At 43.3% G+C, this 27561-nt stretch overlaps 1 protein-coding gene across 2 annotated transcripts in view; it reads left to right on the top strand.

Annotated features, from left to right (window-relative positions):
• Nucleotides 1–21928, top strand: part of LOC137331177 (complement C1q and tumor necrosis factor-related protein 9-like) — a 104196-nt gene extending 82268 nt beyond the window's left edge. For both annotated transcript variants that reach the window (XM_067994773.1, XM_067994774.1), the window contains exons 2-6: nt 7351–7493; nt 13424–13684; nt 18148–18228; nt 19433–19513; nt 20290–21928. In XM_067994773.1, the coding sequence (XP_067850874.1) occupies nt 13438–13684; nt 18148–18228; nt 19433–19513; nt 20290–21317 (1437 nt within the window). In that variant the 5' untranslated portion in view covers nt 7351–7493; nt 13424–13437 and the 3' untranslated portion in view covers nt 21318–21928. The remainder of the gene's footprint in view (nt 1–7350; nt 7494–13423; nt 13685–18147; nt 18229–19432; nt 19514–20289) is intronic.
• Nucleotides 21929–27561: the final 5633 nt, after the last annotated feature.

Below are 27561 nucleotides of genomic sequence, written 5' to 3'. Positions count from 1 at the left end.
CTTTCACTGTGCTATATTTGATGTGTTTATCCCATTAGGCCACTCTACTGCACAACACGTGCTCAGTCTCTTTTGTTTGGGACTCTTCTGTGTCACCAGTTTGGTGCACAGAGGAAGAAGCAGACAAAGGCAATCCATATTGAGGGAATGTGAACTGGGAACTGATAGATCTATCAGTGCCTCAGAGGTGAGAGAGGGTGCCGAACAGAGAGAAGCTTTTCCTTCTATCCTGTCTGGGAGTGTAAGGGTGAGATAGGTAGAGCCTCCCTAGATATGGATGCAGGATTTCAAGTCTTGGATAGATTTAGGCTTTATAGAGAGTTAAAAGTTACTATGGGGAAAAAAGTGTTTTACATGAAAGAGGAAACTGAGCTTGTTGGAGTCAACTATAGTGATGGAGGAGATGTGTGAATTCCAGGTAAGATCAGAAGAGATAACCCTACAGTTGGTAATATTTGTCAAAGTGAATAGTTTACACATTCATATTACATTCCACTGAACCGGACTATTCTAGCCCCATGTCAGCCAAACCAAAAGCCAGACCAGACTCTCTTAACCCCATGTCAGCCAAACCAGCAGTCAAACCAGACTATTCTAGCCCCATGTCAGCCAAACCAGCAGTCAAACCAGACTATTCTAGCCCCATGTCAGCCAAACCAGCAGTCAGACCAGACTATTTTAACCCCATGTCAGCCAAACGAACAGCCAGACCAGACGATTTTAGCCCCATGTCAGCCAGACCAGATGATTTTAGCCCCATGTCAGCCAGACCAGACTGTTTTAGCCCCATGTCAGCCAGACCAGACTGTTTTGACCCCATGTCAGCCAGACCAGACTGTTTTGGCCCCATGTCAGCCAGACCAGACTGTTTTGGCCCCATGTCAGCCAGACCAGACTGTTTTGGCCCCATGTCAGCCAGACCAGACTGTTTTGGCCCCATGTCAGCCAGACCAGACTGTTTTGGCCCCATGTCAGCCAGACCAGACTGTTTTGGCCCCATGTCAGCCAGACCAGACTGTTTTGACCCCATGTCAGCCAGACCAGACTATTTTGACCCCATGGCAGCCAGACCAGACTATATTAGCCCCATGTCAGCCAGACGTGCATCCAGGAGAGCTTTTTGAGCCAGCATGGAGAAAGTCCTACAAGAGAGGGGGCGGTACTGGACCTAATTCTAGGGAATGTGGTCGGCCAAGTGGAAGAAGTGCTAGTAGGTGAGCACTTTGGTGACAGTGACCATAATTTGGTGAGATTTAAGGTGGTCATGGAAAAGGACAGGGAGGGGCCGGAAATAAAGGTTCTAAATTGGGGGAAGGCCAATTTTAATAGGATAAGGCAGGATCTGGCCAAAATGGACTGGGATCAGCTGCTTGTAGGAAAATCCGCATCGGAGCAATGGGAGTCTTTCAGAAGGGAGATTGAGACCATACAATGGCAACATGTTCCCGTAAAGGTCAAGGGTGGTTCCAAGAACTCCAGGGAACCTTGGATGTCAGGGGATATACAAGAATGGATTAGGAAAAAAAGGAGGGCTTTTGGCAGATACAAAAGGCTAAAGACGGAGGAAGCCCTAGAGGAGTACAAAAAGTGCAGGGGGATACTTAAAAAAGAAATTAGGAGATCAAGGAGGGGCTATGAAATAACACTGGCGAGCAAAATAAAGGAAAATCCTAAGATGTTTTATAAGTATATTAAGGGTAAGAGGATGACTAGGGAAAAAATAGGGCCCATTAGGGACAAAAATGGCAATCTGTGTGTGGAGCCGGCAGATGTAGGAGGGGTTCTAAATGAATTTTTTGCATCTGTTTTCACTGTGGAGAAGGACGACGTAGACATAGAAATACGACAGGGGGACTGTGATATACTCGAACATATTAACATCGAGCGGGAGGAGGTATTGGCGGTTTTAGCAGGCCTAAAAATGGATAAATCCCCAGGCCCGGACGAAATGTATCCCAGGCTACTGTGTGAGGCAAAGGAGGAGATTGCGGGGGCTCTGACACATATATTCAGAACCTCTCTGGCCACAGGGGATGTGCCAGAGGACTGGAGAACCGCTAATGTAATACCATTATTCAAGAAGGGGAGTAGGGAAAAACCGGGGAACTACAGGCCAGTGAGCCTAACATCAGTGGTAGGAAAATTATTGGAAAAAATTCTGAAGGACAAAATTAGTCTCCACTTGGAGAAGCAAGGATTAATCAGGGATAGTCAACATGGCTTTGTCAAGGGAAGATCATGTCTGACTAATTTGATTGAATTTTTTGAGGGGGTGACCAGGCGTGTGGATGAGGGTAACGCAGTGGATGTGGTATACATGGATTTCAGTAAGGCCTTCGATAAAGTCCCCCACAGGAGACTGGTCAAGAAGGTACGAGCCCATGGAATCCAGGGTGCCTTGGCACTTTGGATACAAAACTGGCTTAGTGGCAGAAGGCAGAGGGTGATGGTCGAAGGTTGTTTTTGTGACTGGAAGCCTGTGGCCAGTGGGGTACCACAGGGATCGGTGCTGGGTCCCTTGCTGTTTGTGGTCTACATTAATGACTTGGATATGAATGTAAAAGGTATGATCAGTAAGTTCGCTGATGATACAAAAATTGGTAGGGTGGTAAATAGCGAGGAGGATAGCCTCAGTCTGCAGGACGATATAGATGGGTTGGTCAGATGGGCGGAACAGTGGCAAATGGAATTTAACCCGGAAAAGTGCGAGGTGATGCATTTTGGAGGGACTAACAAGGCAAGGGAATATACAATGAATGGGAGGACCCTAGGCAAGACAGAGGGTCAGAGGGATCTTGGTGTGCAAGTTCACAGATCCCTGAAGGCGGCGGAACAGGTAGATAAGGTGGTAAAGAAGGCATATGGGATACTTGCCTTTATTAGCCGAGGCATAGAATATAAGAGCAAGGAGGTTATGATGGAGCTGTATAAAACACTGGTTAGGCCACAGCTGGAGTACTGTGTGCAGTTCTGGGCGCCACAATACAGGAAGGATGTGATCGCTTTGGAGAGGGTGCAGAGGAGATTCACCAGGATGTTACCAGGGCTGGAGCGCTTCAGCTATGAAGAGAGACTGGGAAGATTGGGTTTGTTTTCCTTGGAGCAGAGGAGGCTGAGGGGGGACATGATTGAGGTGTACAAAATTATGAGGGGCACAGATAGGATGGATACTAAGGAGCTTTTTCCCTTCGTTGAGGGTTCTATAACAAGGGGACATAGATTCAAGGTAAAAGGCGGGAGGTTTAGAGGGGATTTGAGAAAGAACTTTTTCACCCAGAGGGTGGTTGGAGTCTGGAACTCACTGCCTGAAAGGGTTGTGGAGGCAGGAATCCTCACAACATTCAAGAAGCATTTGGATGAGCACTTGAAATGCCATAGCATACAAGGCTACGGACCAAATGCTGGAATATGGGATTAGAGTAGACAGGGCTGATGGCCGGCGCGGACACGATGGGCCGAAGGGCCTCTATCCGTGCTATATGACTCTATGACTCTATGACCGGACTATATTAGCCCCATGTCAGCCAGACCGGACTATATTAGCCCCATGTCAGCCAGACCGGACTATATTAGCCCCATGTCAGCCAGACCGGACTATATTAGCCCCATGTCAGCCAGACCGGACTATATTAGCCCCATGTCAGCCAGACCGGACTATATTAGCCCCATGTCAGCCAGACCGGACTGTATTAGCCCCATGTCAGCCAGACCGGACTGTATTAGCCCCATGTCAGCCAGACCGGACTGTATTCGCCCCATGTCAGCCAGACCGGACTGTATTAGCCCCATGTCAGCCAGACCGGACTGTATTAGCCCCATGTCAGCCAGACCGGACTGTATTAGCCCCATGTCAGCCAGACCGGACTGTATTAGCCCCATGTCAGCCAGACCGGACTATATTAGCCCCATGTCAGCCAGACCGGACTATTTTAGCCCCATGTCAGCCAGACCGGACTATTTTAGCCCCATGTCAGCCAGACCGGACTATTTCAGCCCCATGTCAGCCAGACCGGACTATTTTAGCCCCATGTCAGCCAGACCGGACTATTTTAACGCCATGTCAGCCAGACCGGACTCTTTTAACCCCATGTCAGCCAAACCAACAGCCAGACCGGACTCTTTCAACCCCATGTTTTTTTTTATTCGTTCATGGGATGTGGGCATCGCTGGCGAGGCCGGCATTTATTGCCCATCCCTAATTGCCCTTGAGAAGGTGGTGGTGAGCTGCCTTCTTGAACCGCTGCAGTCCTTGTGGTGACGGTTCTCCCACAGTGCTGTTAGGAAGGGAGTTCCAGGATTTTGACCCAGCGACGATGAAGGAACAGCAATATATTTCCAAGTCGGGATGGTGTGTGACTTGGAGGGGAACGTGCAGGTGGTGTTGTTCCCATGTGCCTGCTGCTCTTGTCCTTCTAGGTGGTAGAGGTCGCGGGTTTGAGAGGTGCTGTCGAAGAAGCCTTGGCGAGTTGCTGCAGTGCATCCTGTGGATGGTACACAATGCAGCCACAGTGCGCTGGTGGTGAAGGGAGTGAATGTTTAGGGTGGTGGATGGGGTGCCAATCAAGCGGGCTGCTTTATCTTGGATGGTGTCGAGCTTCTTGAGTGTTGTTGGAGCTGCACTCATCCAAGCAAGTGGAGAGTATTCCATCACACTCCTGACTTGTGCCTTGTAGATGGTGGAAAGGCTTTGGGGAGTCAGGAGGTGAGTCACTCGCCGCAGAATACTCAGCCTCTGACCTGCTCTCGTAGCCACAATATTTATATGGCTGGTCCAGTTAAGTTTCTGGTGAATGGTGACTACCAGGATGTTGATGGTGGGGGATTCGGCGATGGTAATGCCGTTGAATGTCAAGGGGAGGTGGTTAGACTCTCTCTTGTTGGAGATGGTCATTGCCTGGCACTTATCTGGCGCGAATGTTACTTGCCACTTATGAGCCCAAGCCTGGATGTTGTCCAGGTCTTGCTGCATGCGGGCTCGGACTGCTTCATTATTTGAGGGGTTGCGAATGGAACTGAACACTGTGCAGTCATCAGCGAACATCCCCATTTCTGACCTTATGTTGGAGGGAAGGTCATTAATGAAGCAGCTGAAGATGGTTGGGCCTAGGACACTGCCCTGAGGAACTCCTGCAGCAATGTCCTGGGGCTGAGATGATTGGCCTCCAACAACCACTACCATCTTCCTTTGCGCTAGGTATGACTCCAGCCACTGGAGAGTTTTCCCCCTGATTCCCATTGACTTCAATTTTACTCTGACTCCTTGGTGCCACACTCGGTCAAATTCTGCTTTGATGTCAAGGGCAGTCACTCTCACCTCACCTCTGGAATTCAGCTCTTTTGTCCATGTTTGGACCAAGGCTGTAATGAGGTCTGGAGCCAAGTGGTCCTGGCGGAACCCAAACTGAGCATCGGTGAGCAGGTTATTGGTGAGTAAGTGCCGCTTGATAGCACTGTCGACGACACCTTCCATCACTTTGCTGATGATTGAGAGTAGACTGATGGGGCAGTAATTGGCCGGATTGGATTTGTCCTTTTTGTGGACAGGACATACCTGGGCAATTTTCCACATTGTCGGGTAGATGCCAGCGTTGTAGCTGTACTGGAACAGCTTGGCTAGAGGCGCAGCTAGTTCTGGAGCACAAGTCTTCAGTACTATAGCTGGGATGTTGTCGGGGCCCATCGCCTTTGCTGTATCCAGTGCACTCAGCCGTTTCTTGATATCACGTGGAGTGAATCGAATTGGCTGAAGACTGGCTTCTGTGATGGTGGGGATATCGGGAGGAGGCAGAGATGGATCATCCACTCGGCACTTCTGGCTGAAGATGGTTGCAAACGCTTCAGCCTTGTCTTTTGCACTCACGTGCTGGACTCTGCCATCATTGAGGATGGGGATGTTTGCATAGCCTCCTCCTCCCGTTAGTTGTTTAATTGTCCACCACCATTCATGACTGGATGTGGCAGGACTGCAGAGCTTTGATCTGATCCGTTGGTTGTGGAATTGCTTAGCTCTGTCTATAGCATGTTGCTTCCGCTGTTTAGCATGCATGCAGTCCTGAGTTGTAGCTTCACCAGGTTGGCACCTCACTTTTAGGTACACCTGGTGCTGCTCCTGGCATGCTCTTCTATACTCCTCATTGAACCAGGGTTGATGTCAGCCAAAGCAACAGCCAGACCGGACTCTTTTAGCCCCATGTCAGCTAAATCAACATACTGTGCATATTGTATTTCAACAGCTAGATCATAAGACTCATCCATAGGAATAAGTTGTGCAGCAGTCTTCAGCTCAGTTACACTAACCTGCACAGCTGTAATGCTGCTATATCAGCCGCAGAAATAGGTGCATGGCATCAGGGGCGGTGTTAGCACTGTGCAACCTGTTTAATTGCACTGGGCCTGAGTCAGTCAGGGGCCCAGAGCAGATTCAGTGATGGTTGAAGTAAATCGATCTTGACTTTGTCGATCATTAGCAACTTCACACCTTTTTTTAGATTACCTATTGTAAACATGCTTTTTCACGATCGTACATATGCAGATTTAAAAATTAAGTAGGTAGTATTTAGTATCATTGTCTAGTAAAATGGGGACATGAACCGAACCTTTGCAGGGGGCCCCCACAAGACACATGCCGCCTGTGCATGGCATGTTCAGCGGGTGTGGTAGGATGTGCAACATGGTGGTATATAGGTCAATGGCCTTAATTCCCAAGACAGTTTTTTGATTTCTCCTCTTAATGTGCCACCTATGGTAAATGACTGCGACTATTCTGTACTTGTTGTATGACGGTAAGTACCGCTGTTTGTGTGAGGTTGCCTCCAAAAGCGTCTTACTGCGCCCCACACGCTGACTCCCCCCAGCACAGTGTTTGGCAAATTCCTCTAATCGTTGAGGTTACCATCCATTCATTGAGCCATGTTCATGTTACACCATAGCGTAGAGTCATGTCATGAAGGAAATTATATAAAATTAAATTACATTTTATATGTTTATTTAAAACTATAGATTTCTTGCATAAAACAACTCCCATGCTATATCTGTCTGTGACCAAATTAATAGTTGAATTGGTGAAATTAGGTGATACGATCCCCTGTGGGCAAATTGCATTTTACGAGGCTTTGGCCAGAAAGTGGATTATGCAAAGCTTAATAGCTAGTAATCTAACCCCCTGTGTATTTACAAAACAAAACAAATGACCATATCGGATATTTTATTTGTCACAATCTATTCTCCAGCATCAGGCAAAAGAATATGGAGTAATGGTGGAAATATGAACCCAATGAATATGATTATAAAGCATCATCTTTCTTCCTCAAATAAAAGTCCCAAAAAATACCCTAATTTTATTGTATCTAGGTCACGCTGAAGAATGTACTTGGAAACAATGACTAATTTGTGATGTTCACCTGGGAGAAAAGGTCTATAAAACCAAGCACTGTACAAACCGTTATCTCAGATCCAGCAGAAACTTTGAGTTCGGGGGATCTGCACCTCAACAGGTGAGGATACTTCATATTTAAAAACCCTCTATTCACTGAAGAATGTCGAGTTTAAATGCCATGTTGCATTCTTCATATGCTGTTGTTTTGCTTTGTATGACTATAAGACAAAAAATTAATATCATGACGAGGCTATAATTGATGTGGAATATAAAGAATTCATATTGATATCTGCACTTTGATATGTTGCTTTATATAATTCCTGCATCATGATCTATACGCTATTTCAAATCTTTGTAAGCATTCTTCCCTGTTTCATGCGCTGAAGCTTTGGGACATTCACCTACATATGTCAGCTTTTGGAGGTGATTCTCTGTAAATACTCATGTGGTGATTACTTGAGGTATTGCAAGCATGCTGAGGTTAGAAAAGTCTGTCAGAGTATGCAGAAGAACCTGTGCTGGCATCAATGATACCAAATACTACCTACTTAATCTTCAAACCCAACCCTTTAGGATATTTTGACAGTATCTCTGAATTACTGACACACTGTTAAAGTTTTTGCAAATTATTGACTCCCTGCCCAGAATTATCACACATCAGTGGTTTTCTTTGGACAGTTCTGGCTTATCACCAGTGGATGTGCAATATCGTGCCATATAATTATTCTCAGCAACAATTATGAAGTTAACTAAAATCACAAAGGCTTTACCGCTAATCCCTGACCTCAACATTTTACTGCGGTAAATATTACTGACTTTTAAGAGCCAGTAAAATTGGCAAATCTCACTATTTATAAAGAGCTAGTCATATAACAGGAGTCTTTAAAGAAGTCGTATCACCATCAGAGCTTGGAAAAATGTTAAAACACTAAAGGTAACTTTAACATCCAGTTTACTTATCTATTAATTTTTAAAACTAAACATTTGTGTAAATAAAGAATAAAGATCATTTGATTGGTAAAAGCAACTGAGATGGCACCAGCTGTACCGAGATTTGACCAATTGTACCAAGATGTCACCAGCTGAGATGGCACTAGTTCGGATGCCCCTACAGTGAATACCCTGCTGACACTCACAATCTAGGTTTTCACATCAATACTGGGCACTTGGATAAGGTTCCAGAAGCTGACTGGTTTCTATGGAAGAATCAGCACCTTGTGGGGAGGGGAAATTCAGAGAGAATTTTAAAAATATGAAGAATTGAGCCAGTGACTGAGTAGATTTTCTATAATCTCTTGATACTGAAATATAACAAACCCAGGTCAAAGAATTCAAAGAAAGGACTGGGGTCTGCTTCTTAAATTCCCTTAATAGCAAATTTAATCCCAATGGGAGATTTTCTCTGCTCATTATTTGTAGCAGCATCAAAAATGCATTCAGAAAGAGGGGGTATATGATTTTGTTACGTATTGTCAGCATGGTGATTCTTCCTCTGATGTTAGTGAAAGAACAATGAAAAAGTGTTACTATAGAATGAGTTAAACACATACATTGTCCCTCCCTCAGTTGTTAAATTTCTATTTGCTCCCCTCTTTAGGCACCACCCTGTGGTATATTCAGAACTAGCAAGAGTCGGAGGCAATTAGGTGGCTCTTAGCTGTCTTTGTTCTAACCCTTCCTTGTCTCAGTTGGTAGTACTCTCACTTCTGAGTCAGAAGCTTATGGGTTCACGTTCCACCCTATGGCATAATCTAGGCTGACTTTTCAGAGCAATACTGAGGATTGCTGCATTGTCAGAGGTGTCATCTTTCAGGTGGAGACCTTAAACTGATGCTACATCTGCCTTTCAGGTGGATGTAAAAGATCCCATGGCGCGATACGAAGAAGGGCAGAGCGTTCTCTGAATGTTCTGGCCAACTTTCCTGCCTCAACAAGTGCCACTAAAAAAAGATCAACTGGTCATTTATCTCATTTGTCGTTTGTGGGACTTAGCTGTGTGCTGCATTTGCGTACCAAAAAACAGTTATTGCATTTCAAAAGTCACTCATTGTACAGCGTGTTTCTGAAAGTTGTGATAAGGCACTGTATAAAAGGAAATCTTTCTTTCTGTCTCCCAGTGGTGAAGTCCCCTTCTTTGTTATGTACCTCCTTCAGACAACATAGCCAAAACTGTGCATTGACTTAGTGGCAAACTTGCAGATGAAACTTGCATTATTATTCTATTGAGCAGCATGTAGATACTACATGAATGGATGGATGGAGATTGGTATAAGGAGGGTACTATATGGGCAACAGAGGAAGAAGCCATTTTGACTTTCACCCCTTGCAGTAAGAGGTATCACATCACCTGACAAGCACTGCAATGACCATAAGACCATAAGAGATAGGAGCAGGGGTAGGCCATTCGGCCCCTTGAGACTGCTCTGCCATTTAATGAGATTATAGCTGATCTGATTTTTATCTCAACTCCACTTTCCCGCCCTTTCCCCATATCCTTTGACTCCCTTGCTGATCAAAAATTTGTCTAACTCAGCCTTGAATGTATTCAATGACTCAGCCTCCACAGCTTTTTGGGGTAAAAAATTCCAAAGATTCACGACCCTCGGAGAAGAAATTCCTCCTCATTTCCGTCTTAAACGGACGACCCCTTATTCTAAGACTATGCCCCCTAGTTTTAGATTCCCCCATGAGGGGTAACATCCTCTCAGCATCTACCCTATCGAGTCCCCTCAGAATCTTGTATGTTTCAATAAGATCTCCTCTCATTCTTCTAAACTCCAATGAGTATAGACCCAACCTGTTCAATCTTTCCTCATAAGACAACCCTTCCATACCCAGAATCAACCTAGTGAACCTTCTCTGAACTGCCTCCAATGCAAGTATGTCCTTCCTTAAATAAGGGCACCAGAACTGTACACAGTACTCCAGGTGTGGTCTCACCAGCACCCTGTACAGTTGTAGCATGACTTCCCTGCTTTTATACTCCATCCCCCTAGAAATAAAGGCCAATATTCCGTTTGCCTTCCAGATTACCTGCTGCACCTGTATGTTGACTTTTTGTGTTTCGTGTACGAGGACACCCAGATCCCTCTGTACCTCAGCATTTTGTAGTATTTCTCCATTCAGATAATATTTTGCTTTTTTATTTTTCCTCCCAAAGTGGATGACTTCACATTTTCCCACATTATATCCCATCTGCCAAATTTTTGCCCATTTGCTTAACCTGTCAATATCCCTTTGCCGACACTTTGTGTCCTCATCGCAACTTGCTTTTCCACCTATCTTTGTATCATCAGCAAATTTGGCCACAAGACACTCTGTTCCTTCATCCAAGTCATTGATATATATTGTAAATAGTTGAGGCCCCAGCAATGATCCCTGTGGCACCCCACTAGTTACAGATTGCCATTTTGAAAATGACCCTTTCATCCCAACTCATTGTTTTCTGTTAGTTAGCCAATCCTCTATCCATGCCAGTATATTATTCCCAACACCATGAGCTCTTATCTTGTGCAGTAATCTTTTATGTGGCACCTTTTGGAAATCCAAATATACTGCATCCATTGGTTCCCCTTTATCCACCCTGCCCGTTACTTCCTCAAAGAACTCTAATAAATTTGTCAGACATGATTTCCCCTTCATAAAACCATGTTGACTCTCCTTGATTGTATTATCAGTCTCCAAATGTCCTGCTACTACTTCCTTCATAATGGATTCTAGCATTTTCCCAATGACACATGTTCAGCTAACCGGTCTATAGTTATCTGCTTTCTGTCTCACTCCCTTCTTGAATAGGGGTGTTACGTTTGCGGTTTTCCAATCCATTGGGACCTTTCCAGAATCTAGTGAATTCTGGAAGATTGCAACCAATGCATCCACTATCTCTGTAGCCACTTCCTTCAAGACTCTCGGATGCAAGCTATCAGGTCCAGGGGACTTGTCAACCTTTAGACCCATTAGTTTACCTAGTACTTTTTCTCTAGTGATAGTGATTGTTTTTAGTTCCTCCCTCCCCTTTGCCCCTTGATTTTCTGCTATTATTGGTATGTTATTAGTGTCTTCTACTGTGAAGACAGATACAAAACATCTGTTCAATTCCTCTGCCATTTCCTTGTTTTCCATTATTATTTCCCTAGTCTCATCCTCTAAGGGACCAATGTTTACTTTAGCTACCCTCTTCCTTTTTATATACAGGTAGAAGCTTTTACTGTCAGTTTTTATATTTCTTGCTAGCTTACTCTCATATTTTATTTTCTCCCTCTTCATTATTCTTTTAGTCATCCTTTGCTGGTTTTTAAAATTTTCCCAATCTTTGGGTTTACCAGTAATCTTTGCCATGTTGTATACTTTTTCTTTTAACCTGATACCATCCTTGACTTCCTTAGTTAGCCATGGTTGGTTCACCCTTTTTGTGGAGTCTTTCCTCCTCACAGGGATATATTTTCGTTGCGAGTCATAAAAGATCTTATTAAATGTTTTCCACTGCTTATCCACCATCATACCATCTAATCTGTTTACCCAGTCCACTTTAGCCAATTCCACCCTCATTCCTTTATAATTGCCCTTATTTAAGTTTAATACAGTAGTTTCAGTCCCAAGATCCTCGCTCTCAAACTGGATGTGAAATTCTATCATGTCACGATCACTGCTTCCCAAGGGATCCTTCACTTTGAGATCATTAATTAATCCTGTTTCGTTACCCATTACCAGATCCAAAATGGCCTGTTCCCTGGTTGGTTCCCCAACATATTGGTCTAAGAAACAGTCCCTAATGCACTCTATGAACTCCTCCTCAGGGCTATTTTTGCCAATTTGATTTGTCCAATCTATGTGAAAGTTAAAATCGCCCATGATTATTGCATTACCTTTTTTACAAGCCCCTCTTATTTCCTGATTTATATTTTGCCCGACTGTGTAGCTACTGATAGGTGGCCTATATATTACTCCCACCAGTGATTTCTTTCCGTTGCTATTTCTTACCTCCACCCAAATTGATTCGACATCTTGATCTTCTGAGCCAAGATCATTTCTCACTATTATACCAATTTCATCCTTTATTAACAGAGCTACCCCACCACCTTTACCTTTTTTCCTATCCTTCCGAAATGTTAAATAAGCCTGAATATTTAGCAGTTACCAGTTATACTTTCAGCAGCGCTTTACTGGGAAACGAACCTGTTCCACGTATATTATAATTTGATACAGCTTCATGCTCCATCACTTGTTGGTTAAATGGGCCAGATTTTGATGGAGCGGGGCACTTTGTGGCGTGCCCCGTTAGTTAGATTTACAATTGCACGTTTAGGTTTTATTTTAAAATTTTTGCCCACAAAGTTGCTAGAGGTGCGAGCTGATAACGGGACGGCAAGGGAAGCAGCGCAGCATCTGGGACCTTGGTGAACAACGGGACAAACGGTATCTCCTTAACCAATGAGATTTAAGGATTGAAAAATAAATAGAGGAAGGACTGAGAAGCAGGGTGAATTAGAGTGGATGAATTCAATGTCAAATCAGGTACAGAAAGAGAAATAAAGAGAGGGAAAGAAAGATTGGATTAAGAGAGAGAGAGAAAAAAAAGAAAGGAAAAGTAAAAAAAAAATTTAAAATTTGACATTTTTAAAATCTCCTAAAACAATTCACAACCTGAAGGAATGAGACTCTACACTTATAATTGTTTCCTTTCTGGTCAAGAGAGGTTGATTGGCAGTCATTAACAATTATCACGTTGTTAAAGGGATATTTATGCTGATAATTACTGGATTTAACTTTCTGTGGCGCGTTTAATGGGCAATTAATGTGCAAATGCAGCAACTTCATGAAAATCACAGGGAGGTTAAGTGCGAGGTGCCATTTTCATGAAGCTAATGGCGGAGCAGCGCAAATTGACCAGCAACTTTTGGCAATTCGCAATTCACAGGGTATCTCTTCCTTGTCACAAGTTGCTGGCCAATTTGCGCATTAATAACTGTGTGTGTCGTTCAGACACTGTTATTTTTTCAGCAAAATCTGGCCCAACATGTTTCATTCTGAATGTTCCCCTCTCCACAGGAGCGGGAGTAAGAATGCTGAATGCAATCGCAGTGCTGGCTCTGCTCACGATTGCAGAAGGTACCTCTCAAAATGATACTATGGAACCGTCGATCCGCGGCATGCCTGATCCTCTTGTTGAGTACAACATGTGTCCCCTTCCAGACCAAGAGTATCCCTTCAGCACAGATATGGTCCCATCATACTGTGTCTGCATGCACTGTCGAGGGCCTAAAGGGGAGATAGGTCGTAAAGGAGACCGAGGAAATTCAGGACCACCAGGTACGCTTGTAAAAATTCTTGTTAAATCTGGAAGTTATTTATTAACAAATGTTATTCTTGATCAAGAGCATGTTTGGACAGCCTGTTTATTAGTTATGAGCTTATAAAACTGAATCAATCCCTGTAAAACTGAACCAGTCCAAGTAAAACTGCACCAAAGCCCATAAAACTGAATTGGTCCTTGTAAAGCTGAACCAGTCGGTATAAAACTGAACTGATTTGTGTACAAATAAACCAAATCCTATAAAACCAAACCAGTCCTTGTATAACTGAACCAAACCCCATAAAACTGAACCGGTCCCTGTAAAACTGAACTAGACTCTGTAAATCTGAATCAGCCCCTATAAAACTGCACCAATCCCTGTAAAATAGAACCTGTCAATGTAAAGCTGAGCCAGTTGCTGTAAAACTTAACCAGTCCCTATAAGGCAGAACCAATTTCCTGTCAAATGAGCTACAGGTATTTTCCAGGGTGAGTGAGATTTGGGCAGATGTCATGAGCATTGTATGGAGCTCCCTGGACAACTAGGAAATGTTATGAGGGAAGAATACCTCTAGTCAGTTATCGTCATTGATACCATACTTGTTATTTGTAGAAAAATTGTGAAAGCGCACTAACAAAATGCTTTTACAATTTCAGTAACATAGCGACCAGAGGAAATCTTTCCATTTTGAATTTTAATGACATAGCAGCACTTATTATTGGACTGCTTTGTTTCAGATTCAGCCACACACAAATTGAACTGATAATCTCATCACTACATTAACAGGGAAATATTTAAGTCTTTACCACAAGGGATATGGAATTCTTCCCTTATTAAAAAGTGTCTAATCATGTGAATGTGACCCCAGTCATAGATGTCAGCCATTCAATCAGCAACTGTCAAGATAGGACATAACTGACAGGATTTTTATTTATTTAGAAACTCAGGCCTGAAGCCCTAATTGCTGGTCACCAACATGATTGAAAAGTGTACGAAAGAAAATGAGGGAAATCAGGAAATAGTGGTTAGATGCTGTCAGCTATTTAGCAGAACTTTTAAATGCCTGTAGATTGTAAGAGGAAGGAATGACTGAGAGAGGCAAGCAGTTCCACAGGCTTGGAAAGATGAAAATGAACCATTTTGTCTTGTTTTTGCTCAGTAGTGGCTCCTTTAATTCAGTCGTAATACATAAGGAGTTGAAAAGCATCTGCATTTAGAATCATACCCCAGCCTAATTCGATACAAATGCATACCTTTATTATGGTTGTCTTTGAAGCTATTGGCTTGAAGGAGGAACCAAGCCATAAAATTCAAATAAAAATATACTGTGGGGTGAATTTGCATGGAGGTTCTCCTACAGAAACCCCGGAAAAACAGCATAAATGCCATTTGTTCCAATTTTCTGGCGTTTCCATGCCTCTTCCACCTAAGTTACAACAGATGAGCAGGAGAACTCCTGCGGAAATTCATCCACTATGGGATTTTTTCAATTATGTCTATGCCTGGCAGCACCTTTTGAAATTAGCTGACTGCTATTCAAATACATGAAGCCCTGACAACTGTTTTCTGGGAGATATAATTAGGCTGGACCGTTCACCTTTGAGAGTAAGTCTGGAATTTTTTAAGAGATTAATCACACCAGTTGGCTCATGTAAATGGTAAGAATTTAAGAAAAAAAATAACTGCATATATAAAAAATTAGTAATAAAGGGATAAAGAGGTGAATTTCTGCATTTACAGTTTTTCAGCAGTTTCCGTGGCACTTCTGCTCTGGCAGATGAGTAGGAGACTCCCAAGGAGAGAAATACACCCTCAAAACATTTAGTATTTTCCTTATTTTAAGGAGCTAGTCTTACCATCTGTGTATATATGTACATAATATGTGTGCTTGCTCAGCTGTTCAGTAAATTGGTTTGACAGTTAAAATCTATACCAAGTTCTGTTGTCGTAGTTACTCTGTCACATTCAAACACAAGAATAATTCTGTTGAAGTACAGGATAGATCCAATAGCTGAAGAAATTTGAAGAAAGGTTTTCTGTTCGTTATCCTGGGTACAATAACAAAATTGTACCTAGATATCAGACCTGGTGAGGATATTCCTGAGACTATATGGAGCTTAGACTCATCTGTGTAAGTGATCTAAATTATGGAAGCCAAAATATCTGGAGTAAGAAAGGCATTAAGATCCAAAAACATAACGAGAACGAGTTAGAGTAGTGCGATGAGTTTTGGCATAAATACAGTGAAGATGTAGAGAAGAGGAAAATTGTGTAGGGTAGTGTATTTGCAACTTAGGAGGAACAAGAGGTCAAGAGAGAAGACTTGGGAGGAGTACTGAGCACAGATAATGACTACTACATACACAGTGTCATGCAGGGGTATTTTGCCCTCTTTATTTAGACACCCTGGGGTAGAAATTCAATGGATCCTTTTGGGCAGGTGGCAGGGCGAACCTCCATTTGGTGCATTGCCCTGACATTGACTAAGTCCTAGGGGCAGGGTCATTAGAATATTTGGGGTGGGCATTCACAGCTGTGACAATGGAACAGAAACACTCATCCTGCTGAGGAGCTGGAAGTCAGAGTAGCAAGAAGGTTGAGTTCCAGGTGGAGTCGAAGAAAATGCTTCAGAAAATTTTAACCTCCAGTCAGGAGGCAAAGGGACAAGTTGGAAAAAGCAATCAATTCTGTGTTTAACTGCCATATGCCTTCTTCACTTTAAATCCCATTGGGCCAATCAGAGGTGCTCTGTGCAGACTATCAAAAGATATGCCCCCAAAGTAGCTGTTTGACATAACAGCGGCAGGCATAAGAAAGGTCTGTCTCTCCCCTCCAGAGAATGATATTGTGGCTTTTCATCAATGGGGCAAAATCCTGGTGGATCCATCCCAAATTGCATTCAAACTCACCTCCCCCATCCAGGATTAGTGGACTAGTAATCCAGAGGCCTCGACTAATAATCCAGAATAAATGAGTTAAAATCCCACCATGGTAGTCTGAGAATTTAATTCAGTTTTTAAAAAATCTGAAAATAAAAAGCTGGTACCAGTAAAACTGACCATGAAGCTGTCGGATTGTCATAAAAATCCAACTGGTTGACTGATGTCTGTTAGGGAAGGAAACCTATTATCCTTACAAATTCTGGCTTATATGTGACTCCAATCCCACACCAATGTTGTTGACTCTTAATTGCCCTCTGAAGTTTACTCACTTGTATCAAACTGCTACAGAGAATAACAAGAATAAAACCGACAGACGCCAGGTTCAAGAACCCTCCTGATTGAGCCAGTCCCTGCTAAACAACTCAAACTGGACTGACTCAAGTCACCTCAGAGCCTGAGGCTCAGAATTTAGTCTATGCACATTCCTAATGTCTCCAAGTGCCGACGGTATCATTTCAGGAATGGTTTTTGGGTACTTGACATTGCAGTGACTCTATTTTACATCTTCACAAAGTTCTAGAAACTGAAAAACAAACATGGTCTTTTGGGACATGATGCAATGGTGTGTTCATTTAATTAATGTCAGTTCAGTGCAGGCTACCCAAATATCAATTTACGTCGCTGTAACATTCCATTTGCCCACTGTGAGCTACCATTTGATTGTCTTCAGATACATAATTGTCCCTCCTATCAATCAAAAGGACTGTATAAAAATAAATTTCTAATTTCTTCAGTTGATGTAATAATGATTCATAAAGTGAATTAAAAAAACAAAAATCACTGTACTATCACAATTGTTACACTATTGTATTCATAGGATGTTATCAAGTAGAAGAGCCACAGGTTTTAACTGTATTTATTTATTTAGGCTTGCTCTTCATACAGACCAACATCCCACTTTATCTCAATTACTGCTCAGGTTACCACTTCGCACCATTGAACTGTAGTTCCTGATCCCTGGCCTTTGGTCCTTGTGCAATGTACTTTTACTGTGTCTGGAAGAAAATCTTCAGTTTGCATCAAGTGAGATGATAACATTAGAGTAAAGGATCAAGAATTTTGTATTATGGAATTCCATGAGATACTGGTTTGATGCCAAAGTGTTTTATTTTCACTGGAATTCTATATTATGGAAATTAAAGGGCCCATTTCAATTGTGTAAAATGGGAACAACTAGCAAATTGATTTGCGTCATTTGAATTATATATGATGCAAAGGGTTGTGATCCATTGGAATTTTCTATAATGGAAATGAATGGGAAGATATTTAGTCCATTTGGATTCTATGCAATGAGAGTGAATGGGTGGGGGTTTGGTCCATTGAGATTCTATGTAATACGAGTGAAGGGGTAGGGGTCTGGTCCATTGGGATTCTATACAATGGGATTGAATGGGAAAAGGTTTAGTCCCTTGGGATTCTATGTAATGAGAATAAGTGGGAGTGCTTTAATCTGCAGCAGTTGCATGTTTTAAGTTTTTAGGGCTGACAGGATTATCTTTTTCTGTATTTAGCAAACTGACACTTATGTTCTTGGCAGGAAGACCAGGCTTGAGTGGCATGAAAGGAGCCATGGGATCATCAGGACGCCGAGGTCCAAGGGGCTATAGAGGGATAAAAGGTTTGTGTTTATTATCTTTGCATATATGCAAAGGACAGAGTAATGAGGAATCATTATAATGAAATTGGTAAGTTGTATGCATTTGAGATTCATTATGATATGATCCAAAGAACTGCATAGTTAATGAGTCCAACAAAAGTGAATACTTATCTGTAGTTATTTGGATTTTTTCAACCCAAGTATCTATATTTTAATTTTGCTGTGAGAGGTGCATCCCACCTGATATAGAATGCCTCACATTTCTAAAATACATGTCTCAGGAACCAAACTGACTGACTGACTGAAATGAACAACATTCAACCAACATTCAATATCTCCCACAAATACTTTGTAGACAAAAGCAACACTCATTGCTGCACTAAACTATACAGACCAGAATGTCTTGGGTTGGCTGATTTCAGTTAAAGTGCTGCAATTAGCTGGGTTTCCACTTGTGATGGCTGTGTGGGGACCATTGCTGGAGAATGTTTATATATGGGCGTTGGATGAGGACAGAGTCAGGCGGGGTTTCAATGTCCTCCATAGTCGAATAGCCTGCCAACACCCCTGAAGAATGCCCACTTGAGTGAGGTACTGGTGAGCTGTCAGCCCGATTAAACTGTACTACTGCAAAAGTCAGCAAAATTCAGGAGGAGGGGAGGGGGAAAGAATGGTCAATGTATTGCCTATTGGAGGTGTTAACCTGAGACAAAAGGGGGGAAAATTGTTCTTCAGTGGTAGCGCAGTCCCTTTTACATTTCCATTGAAGTCAATGGAAAAGAAAACTTTCTTTTACCAGCCTGAGTAAAAGGAATCCATTCCATCTGTAACAAATTACTTTACAAAATCCCATATTTCACTTTTCTATTACCTGTATCACTCACAATGCAGTCAATGGGACTATGGATTTACAATTCATATTGACAAAGGGAACATTGATGATTCCTTACAAATGTAAGTTGGTAATTTGATTCTGGTCTTGCTTAAAACCCAAAACTCTGCTTTGGGTTTTAAGCAAAGGTGGTTAAAACCCATCAATGATTTATATTAGCCCATTCCAAGGGTATCACCTTAAAGCCTATTTATGCATCATTCTATATACAAGGCTTACATAATCCTTACCATTGTAATATATACCAGAGGTAAAATGACATCAGAAATCAAGACTTTTTTTGAGATTATGTTATGTTCAATTTGAGTTTATTTTGCTTGCTTTTAATTCCAGGGCAGAAAGGTGCTCGAGGACCAAGGGGCATGATGGGACTCAAAGGGAATCAAGGACGTAGGGGCTTTCGAGGCCTTAGAGGTAAGTCATTGAAGTGTTTAATTCATTCCCACTTGTCTTTTACTCTTGTTCTTACCTTACCCATGAAAAATAGGCACTTGGGCGAGGTGATGGAGGGCTGCCAGCTCCTGTGGAACTCAGGAAAGAGTCAGCATCTTCAGGAGAGAAAGTCCTTCCTGACTGTTAAACCAACCTATTATCTGAATAAAAACTCGACCTACACAAATAGATAACATTAACTTTACTTTTTATCTGGGTTGTGGGAATGTTCAGAGACTCATCTGTTTAGTGGGGCCGTTCCTCCAGGTTTTTGCCAATATTCCACAGAAGTTACAGCAGGAGATTGGGAGAACCCTAGTGGAAATTACTGGTGCATGTATATTGCACAAAGGCAGAAAGCATCTAAATGGCATTTATCAATGAAGAGCTGCATTTGTAGCACGAGTTGAAGATAGAGCCACAGTACTGTAACACTTTTACTCTGACCCATGGCCCCTTCAAGCACAGTTCCTCATTGGGAGTGAAGGATTAGTCAGATTTTATACTGGTGTAGAATGGCCCCTCATTCATGTACTAGCAGTCCTCCATTCTTTCCTGTTCTCTTTGAAATTTAAGCTCCGCAGCTGTAGTTAGTTGAAAATGTTTTGAATCCATTCTAATTACAATCAAGCAGCAGTCTCGACAAAATAATTTTCTTCTCTTTATAAAATTTATAGAAAGTAATCAATCAAAATCATTTTATGAACACATATGAAAATGTCGTCTATTGGCTAACTTTTCAATCTTTTTGATTTTAGGCCGAAGGGGTAACACAGGTGCTAATGGACGTCCAGGCCTTAAGGGAAGTATGGGTTTCCCTGGTCAATGTCCAGCTGACTGTAATACCAAAAATGGAAATAAAGGACAGAAAGGCGATACAGGCTTCCGTGGTCCAAAGGGGGACATGGGTGAACCTGGAATGGTTGGGCAACCCGGCAGCAAAGGTGAACCAGGAAGCAATGGACTGAAAGGAGAACAAGGAGTTAAAGGACCAAAAGGTGGCAAAGGGGAACAAGGTATCTGTGACTGTGTGGATGGAGCAAAAGGTGAACGTGGGAATGTTGGACCTGAAGGACCCCAGGGAGCCAAAGGAGATGTAGGGCCAATGGCTAAACAGGGAGAGCAGGGTGTGAAAGGAGATAAAGGTAAACAGGGCAATGAAGGTGAGGTAGGACCTCCTGGCCCATGTGTTCCTACCATCCAGTCTGCTTTCTCTGCTGGTCGAAGTGCTGAAGATGGCTTACCAAGTCCATATGTCCCAATACCATTCAACGTTGTCTTCTACAACATCCAAGGGCATTTCAAACCTGCAGTTGGAGTTTACATAGCCCCAACCAATGGGACATATATGTTCAGTTATCATTTGTCGATACTCGAAAGCCCTGTTAAAATGGGATTATTCAGAAACCGTCAATTAATTATCAGAACAGCTAACAAAGTTACCCAGGACCAGGCTTCCCAAACTGTGATATTGCACCTTGATGCAGGGGACAAAATATGGTTACAAGTAAAGGATTCTAATTTCAATGGCATGTATGCAGATCAGGATACTGACAGCACATTCAGCGGCTTTCTGCTTTATCCTGATTCCTGTCACCCAGTTACTTCCAGGACAAAGTTTCCAAGCTTTGGAGAAGGAAGTTCTGATTATTACAGTCCTGATTTTGGCAGTGAAAGCCCGACACCTCCTGTAGATGACGGTTCCGGCTCCGGCTCTGGCTCTGGCTCAAGTTCTGGTTTTGGTTCATTTGAGCCCAACTTTCCTTATGCCAGTGAAACCCCATGATAGGGGCAAGTACACTTTAAAACCCCCAGAACCCAAAGTCAAAAACACATGCCCACCAACTTCAAGCCTGTGATTATCTCTTGCAGTCACAATTTCAGCTGTAATCACCAATTAGGCTAACTAGTTCACAAAGGAAGCATCCAAAATATTGATTTAAATATATTGTAAAATCATGAGCCAAGGCTTGTAGTTCTTTGGTTATGTTATACTGCGAGCAGACTATTATTACCATTTGCTAACTAGGATTGAAAACATAGCATTTCTTTCTTTTCCCTCTGAACTCTGGCAACTTTAATTTCTCTCTCATACATAAGTTTGGGAACCTAAAGACAAGACATGTTTCAGGTATGCTGACTGATGTATTAACTGTTGGTTCCTTTGTTTGATTCCAGTCACTTGCTACTTTTGAAGCAGGCATTTTCCTCATTAACTGTGCAAATTTAGCTGTTAGATAAAGGTGTCAGTGGGTGAAATGAATTCTGGATCAAATGCTCTATCAAAATGTACCAACTCCAACATGTGGGTAGGAAATATGGTTCAGACACTGCTCAGCCTACCTAGGACATGTTTCTTTAAAAGAATGTACCAATTAGAATAAAATTCTGAAAATACACGCTTGTCGTTTCCTGTTTCTCTCAGTCAAACTAGCTCTGTCTTTTCACTTTTTAAACACATTAACATGGAAACTGCACCATGCGATGTTATCAAGCAAGTGCTGATTGTGTTAATTTCAAATTCCTCTGTTCGCTATTCTAATGGAGGAGTCGGAACACAGGAACGTACTGGACCCGAAAAGACCTATTTGGCCTATCTAGCCAAACCCAGATTTCAAAACAGAATACAATTGACTTTCTCACCAAATAACTGATGTTATCAGCCTCAATCACCTCTCTGAGCAGGCCATTCCAAACATTCACCACTCTATGTGAAGTAATTACACCTAATCTGTTACCTTCATCTTCGCTGAGATTCAACCCATCTCCTTCGTTATCATTCTTGGGGCCGTGATCGACAATTTCTCAGGGTCCAGCTTGTCGATTCCCTTAAGGATCTGATATAACTGAATAAGATCCCCTCTCAGCCTTCTCTTCTCTAGTGTAAACAAACTCAGTTCTGTAGTCTCTCCTTGTAGGTTAGATGTCCAATGCCAGGTAATAGTCGAGTAGCCCTTTGCTGCCCCTTTTCCACTGCCATGATGTCTTTCCTGTAATATGGTGACTAGAACTGCACACACTGCTCTAGATAGGGATGAACCAATGACCTGCATCGGCTTAATATCACATCCTGTGATTTGTGTTGTATGCGCGATACAACCCAAGATGGTATTGTGCACTGTGCAGATGGTTTCAACGGACTGCCCCCAACACCCGAGCTCCTCTACCTGTGCTGTATTCTGTAGACCAAAGTATTTTGTTAATAGCTCCAATCTGTATTCTCTTTCCCGATCCTCATCACTTTGCACTTGTCGACATTGAATCTCATTTCCATTTCTCAGCCCAACTTCCCAATCTATTTAAATCCAGGTTATTGTTCCCATACCCCATATTATTTCAATCACTGTTTTTAGTGCAGCCTGAATGTTATTTTTTTTAAATTATGATAGCACAGGTCACTGTTCCTTCAAGCAATGACTGTGCACTGTAGGAAAACTAACGGCCAAATTTTATTTTTGTTGCACAGACACAAGACCGCATCAGGCACTACGGGCCGCAGCACTAATGGATTTTGGAACTTGCAAACCAACAGTGTATTTTGATTGACATATTTTCCCATGCACTATGTACTAATAAACATCTCTCCTTCCATCTCCTCTCCTCTCCTTCCCTCAATTACTCTGCACCCTATACCTGCGCTCTCCTCTCCCCCATACATTTTTCTCCTCTCCTCTCCCCTGCCCTTTTCTCCTCTCGCTTGCCCTTTCCTCCCCTTTTCTCCTCTCAATTCTTCTCCTCCTTTCCCCTCTTGCCCATTCAAGAGGTTGCTGGGGTACAGTGCCATAACCAGCACCCTCTGGTACTTGGCCTTCTTTATGTGTGAGTCTCCACAAGGGTTATTGTCATTCATATAGAAACTGATCACAGTGCATTGGATGGGAGGAGTTACTGAGCCTGACAGTGTGAGGGAGCTGGATTAACATCAGTAGGGATGCAGTCAGCAACACAAGGTACTGGCTTTGATGAATTTCTGAGCCTAATAACTTGAGGGAACTGGATTAACAGTTATTTCATTTAGTTAAGTGCCAGCTGTGGCTCAGTGGTAGCACTCGTCTCTGAGTCAGAAAGGACATGGGTTCATAGTCCTACTCTAGAGACTTGAACATATAATCCAGGCTGACACTTCAGTGCAGTGCTGAATTAGTGCTGCACTGTTGGGGGTGCCGTCTTTCTGATGAGACATTAAACCAAGGTCCTGTCTGCCCCCATAGGTGGATGAAAAAGATCCCCGGCACTATTTTGAAGAAGTGGGGGGGAGTTCTCCCAATATCCTGGCAAATATTTACTCCTCAACCAACATCACTAAAACAGATTATCTGGTCATTATCTCATTGCTGTTTGTGGGAGCTTGCTGTGCGCATATTGGCTGCAGTATTTCCTATATTACAACAGTGACTGAACGTCAAAAAAAAATGTAATTCATTGGCTGCAAAGTGCTTTGGGATGTCCTGAGGTCGTGAAAGACCCTATATAAATGCAAGTTCATTCGTTCTTCTTTTCATTTCAACAGCTGTTTATAAACACAGAAAGAAAGATTTGGCTAACCTATTGTGGTGAGATATAGTGCCCCTTTAATGTGCTCATTGTGTCTGGTGATCCTGCTAATGCCGGCAGTGATGACCAAGGCAGTTGCAGATTACACGGATTACAGTTTGATGACATAAACTTGACTCACCAATGCCACTAAACCCTGAAGGGTTTGTTACTGTAGTTATTAACTGATACAAATCGTACAATGTTATTGACTGCAGTGACCCAAAGAGATGACAACTCCCGTATAAAATAAACCATTAGCCAAGCACTCCATACCACAATAACTCCCCTCCCCGATTCTAGAACAGTCGTTTCAATACTCCTGTTATGATGATTAGAATTTGCCTCCTGGAATACTTCTCTTACTTCTGTTTCTATTCTCCCTCCACGAGTCTCCAGCTTGATGGACCAGACCTAGTGGTGTTGCAACTTGTGGCTGGGTTCAGTCAAGTATCGGTGTAGCAGGAAATCTACAACCAGATTTATATGGGTGTGGTTGTATTTCTCAGAGAAATTAACTAAATCTGTATGGATTGGTGCAAAAGTTTGATGCACCAGGCGTTAAAAATCTACTGCTTGTACACATTTCCTAACACATTGGCACCTGCCAGTGCTCACACTCTCTTCCCTCTGAGTGCTGCTTCCTGTTTGTGATGCTTGCTCTCTTTCCTGCTAAATGTTGGTTCTTGCCAGTGTTCACTAACTCTCCACTCAGTGCTGGTTCCTGCTGGTGCTGCCCATGCTTTCCCCCACTGAATGCTGGTTCCTGCAGGTGCTGCTGGAACTCTCCCACTGAGTAGTGGTTCCTGCTGATGCTGCTTGAGCTCTTTCCAGCTGGAGGCTGCTTCCTGCTGGTGCAGCTTGTACTCCAGTTGAATGTTTCTTGCTGGTGCTCATTCTCTCTCCCACTGTGCTGGTTCCTGCTGGTGCTCACCTTTTCTGCTGAAGCCTGTGAATGTTCGTTCCCTGCCCTACTAAGTGCTAGTTTCTGCTCTCTCTTCCCACTACATTCCATATTTATTGTCAGCCGTGACTCAGTGGTAGCACTCTCGCTTCTGAGTTAGAAGGTTGTGGGTTCAAGTCCCACTGCAGAAACTTGAGCACAAAATCTAGGCTGACACTCCACCGCAGTACTGAGGGAGTGCTGCACTATCAGAGGTACCATCTTTCGGATGAGACGTTAAACCGAGGCCCCCTCTGCCCCATCAGGTAGACGTAAAAGATCCCATGGCACTATCAAAGATTAGTTAGTGAGTTCTCCCCGGTGTCCTGGCCATTTATCCCTCAACCAACGTAAAAGCAGATTATCTGGTCAATATCACATTGCTATTTGTAGGATCTTGGTGTGTGTGATTTGGCTGCCGCATATCCTACATTACAACAGTGACTGCACTTCAAAAGTACTTCATTGGCTGTAAATTGCTTTGGGACATCCTGAGGTTGAGAAAGGTGCAATATAAATGCAAATTCTTCCTTTCTTTCATGTTGCAAGATTCTCCAAATGACTAATGGCACCCATGAATGTGCAGTGACAAGCAACATAAGATCATGCATGTGAATGCCTGCTCCCCAGGTAATGACACCTTCATTTTAACATATCCTCCTTGCATAGGCTATTGGAAGGATAAGGCAGATTGGACAGATGTCTCCTAGGAGACTGAGGCTACCCTCTTTAGCTCCTGGATCATGGCACCATTAGGACAGCTATAATCAGCAGCTGAGTGAAGATATAATAAGGCCCATGCAGTCGCCATAAACATTGCATAGGCACCTTGAAGCAGCATTTCAGATGCCTGGACAGATCTGGGGGTGCCTTACTATACAGGCCCAGGATTGTCTCAATGATTATCACAGTCTGCTTCACTACCTTGCCATCCAGAGAGGCCTAATCACGGGGCAAATAGAGCAGAAGGTGGCCTCCCCGCAACCATGAGCAAGGAAAAATCCTAACTATGAGCCAGAAGATAGTGTGTTTAATCGCCTTTGCAGGCAAGAGCCTGTTGAAGCCAGAGAAGAGAACCCCTTGGAGATTGGAGCCCAAGGTTATCAAACAGTAATGAGTGCTCGTTGGAGATACTCCCACTGTGTGACGGACGTTGGACTGGGGGCTCTGTTGCAGAAGACCCTGATAGTGTCACATACTGGGCTGCAGTTAAGTTAAGCTATGTAGTCATGCATGAATGCACGGTTGTCACTGGTGGCCTCCTCCACAGTCATTGCCAGCCCTAATAGAATGTTTTGCATGGTGCAAAAATGACTGCATGAAATGTTGATGCTCAGATAGTAGCCTTCTGATGAAAGGTCCACACTTGAAACTTTAGCCTGTGTATTCTCTTTACTGATCCTGATTGACCCACTGTGTATTTTCAGCATTTTCCTGTTTTATTTCAGCCTTCTTTTAAATGTAGGCCCTGAGAGGTCCGAATCTAGGGCTCTGCAGCCGAGAAAGGACACAGACTGCCTCTCCGGCCAACAGATTCCTGCAAATAACACATGCTGCTGCTCACTCATGCTCTATGTTTCACCCAGTGCACCCTCCTCAAACTATCTATCTAAATCCCCAGGGCAGATAAACCTGTGCTGCTACTTGTGATGGGTGGTGTGACTCATGCTGAGGATTGTCAACCCTCTCAGATTATTCGGGAGTCTCCTGGAATGGGACATGAATCTCCCGAGCACTTCGCACTTTCTCGCCGCAACAACACTCCTCACTCCCCCGTTCCATGACGTCACTGACTGCCACCACAGAGAAGCCAGCAGCTCGGACACATAATCCGCGCCGCCATAAAGAGCCTGTCCCCACTTAGAGGTGACCAGAAATGGGACCGGCTGGTGGAGAAACAGCCAGTAGTCTGGTGGGGGTGGTGGGGGGAGAGAGGAGAAAGATGGGAAAGGTGCAGGGCTGGTTGAAAGAGTGAGCAGGGGATTGTGGCTCAGAGCAGGGGAGAGAGAGTGACAGCGGACTGGGGTTTGGGGAGAGGGACACAGGATTAGAGCATGGAGGCTCGGGAGAGAGAGAGACTGGGGGGACAGATGGAAACTGGGGGATGGGGGCTTGGGCGGGCGGGAGAGAGGGAGACTGGGAAGTAGGGGTTGCGGGATAGGGGCTCGGGAAGAGAGGGAGACTCGGGAATGGGATGGGTGTGGGGCTACATGGCTTCCATGTGTGGTGTCTCGAACAGAGCCAACCTCTTTTTGCCCACTTGCTATAGCAGCCACTCCACTGCTTATCAGTGAAAGAGGATGTACTGAGATGCCGTACAGCCATTATTCAGTTTGCAAGCAAAGGTTTCAGTCCAGTGATTTTCTACCTGGTCAACAAGAAAGACCTCCCTTTAGATAGCAGCTGAAGCTTTTTAAGACTTTTTAATCAGATTGTGAATGTACAGTCCAGATCTAACCACTCGCTGTGTAAAAAAGTTTTTCCTCATGTCACTTTTGGTTCTTTTGCCAATCACTTTAAATCTATGCCCTCTGGTTGTTGACCCTTCCGCCAA

The sequence above is a fragment of the Heptranchias perlo genome, chromosome 13 (genome assembly GCF_035084215.1).
Source record: "Heptranchias perlo isolate sHepPer1 chromosome 13, sHepPer1.hap1, whole genome shotgun sequence".
In the NCBI taxonomy this organism is placed as follows: Eukaryota; Metazoa; Chordata; class Chondrichthyes; order Hexanchiformes; family Hexanchidae; genus Heptranchias; species Heptranchias perlo.
This window is presented reverse-complemented; position numbering and strand designations above follow the sequence as displayed.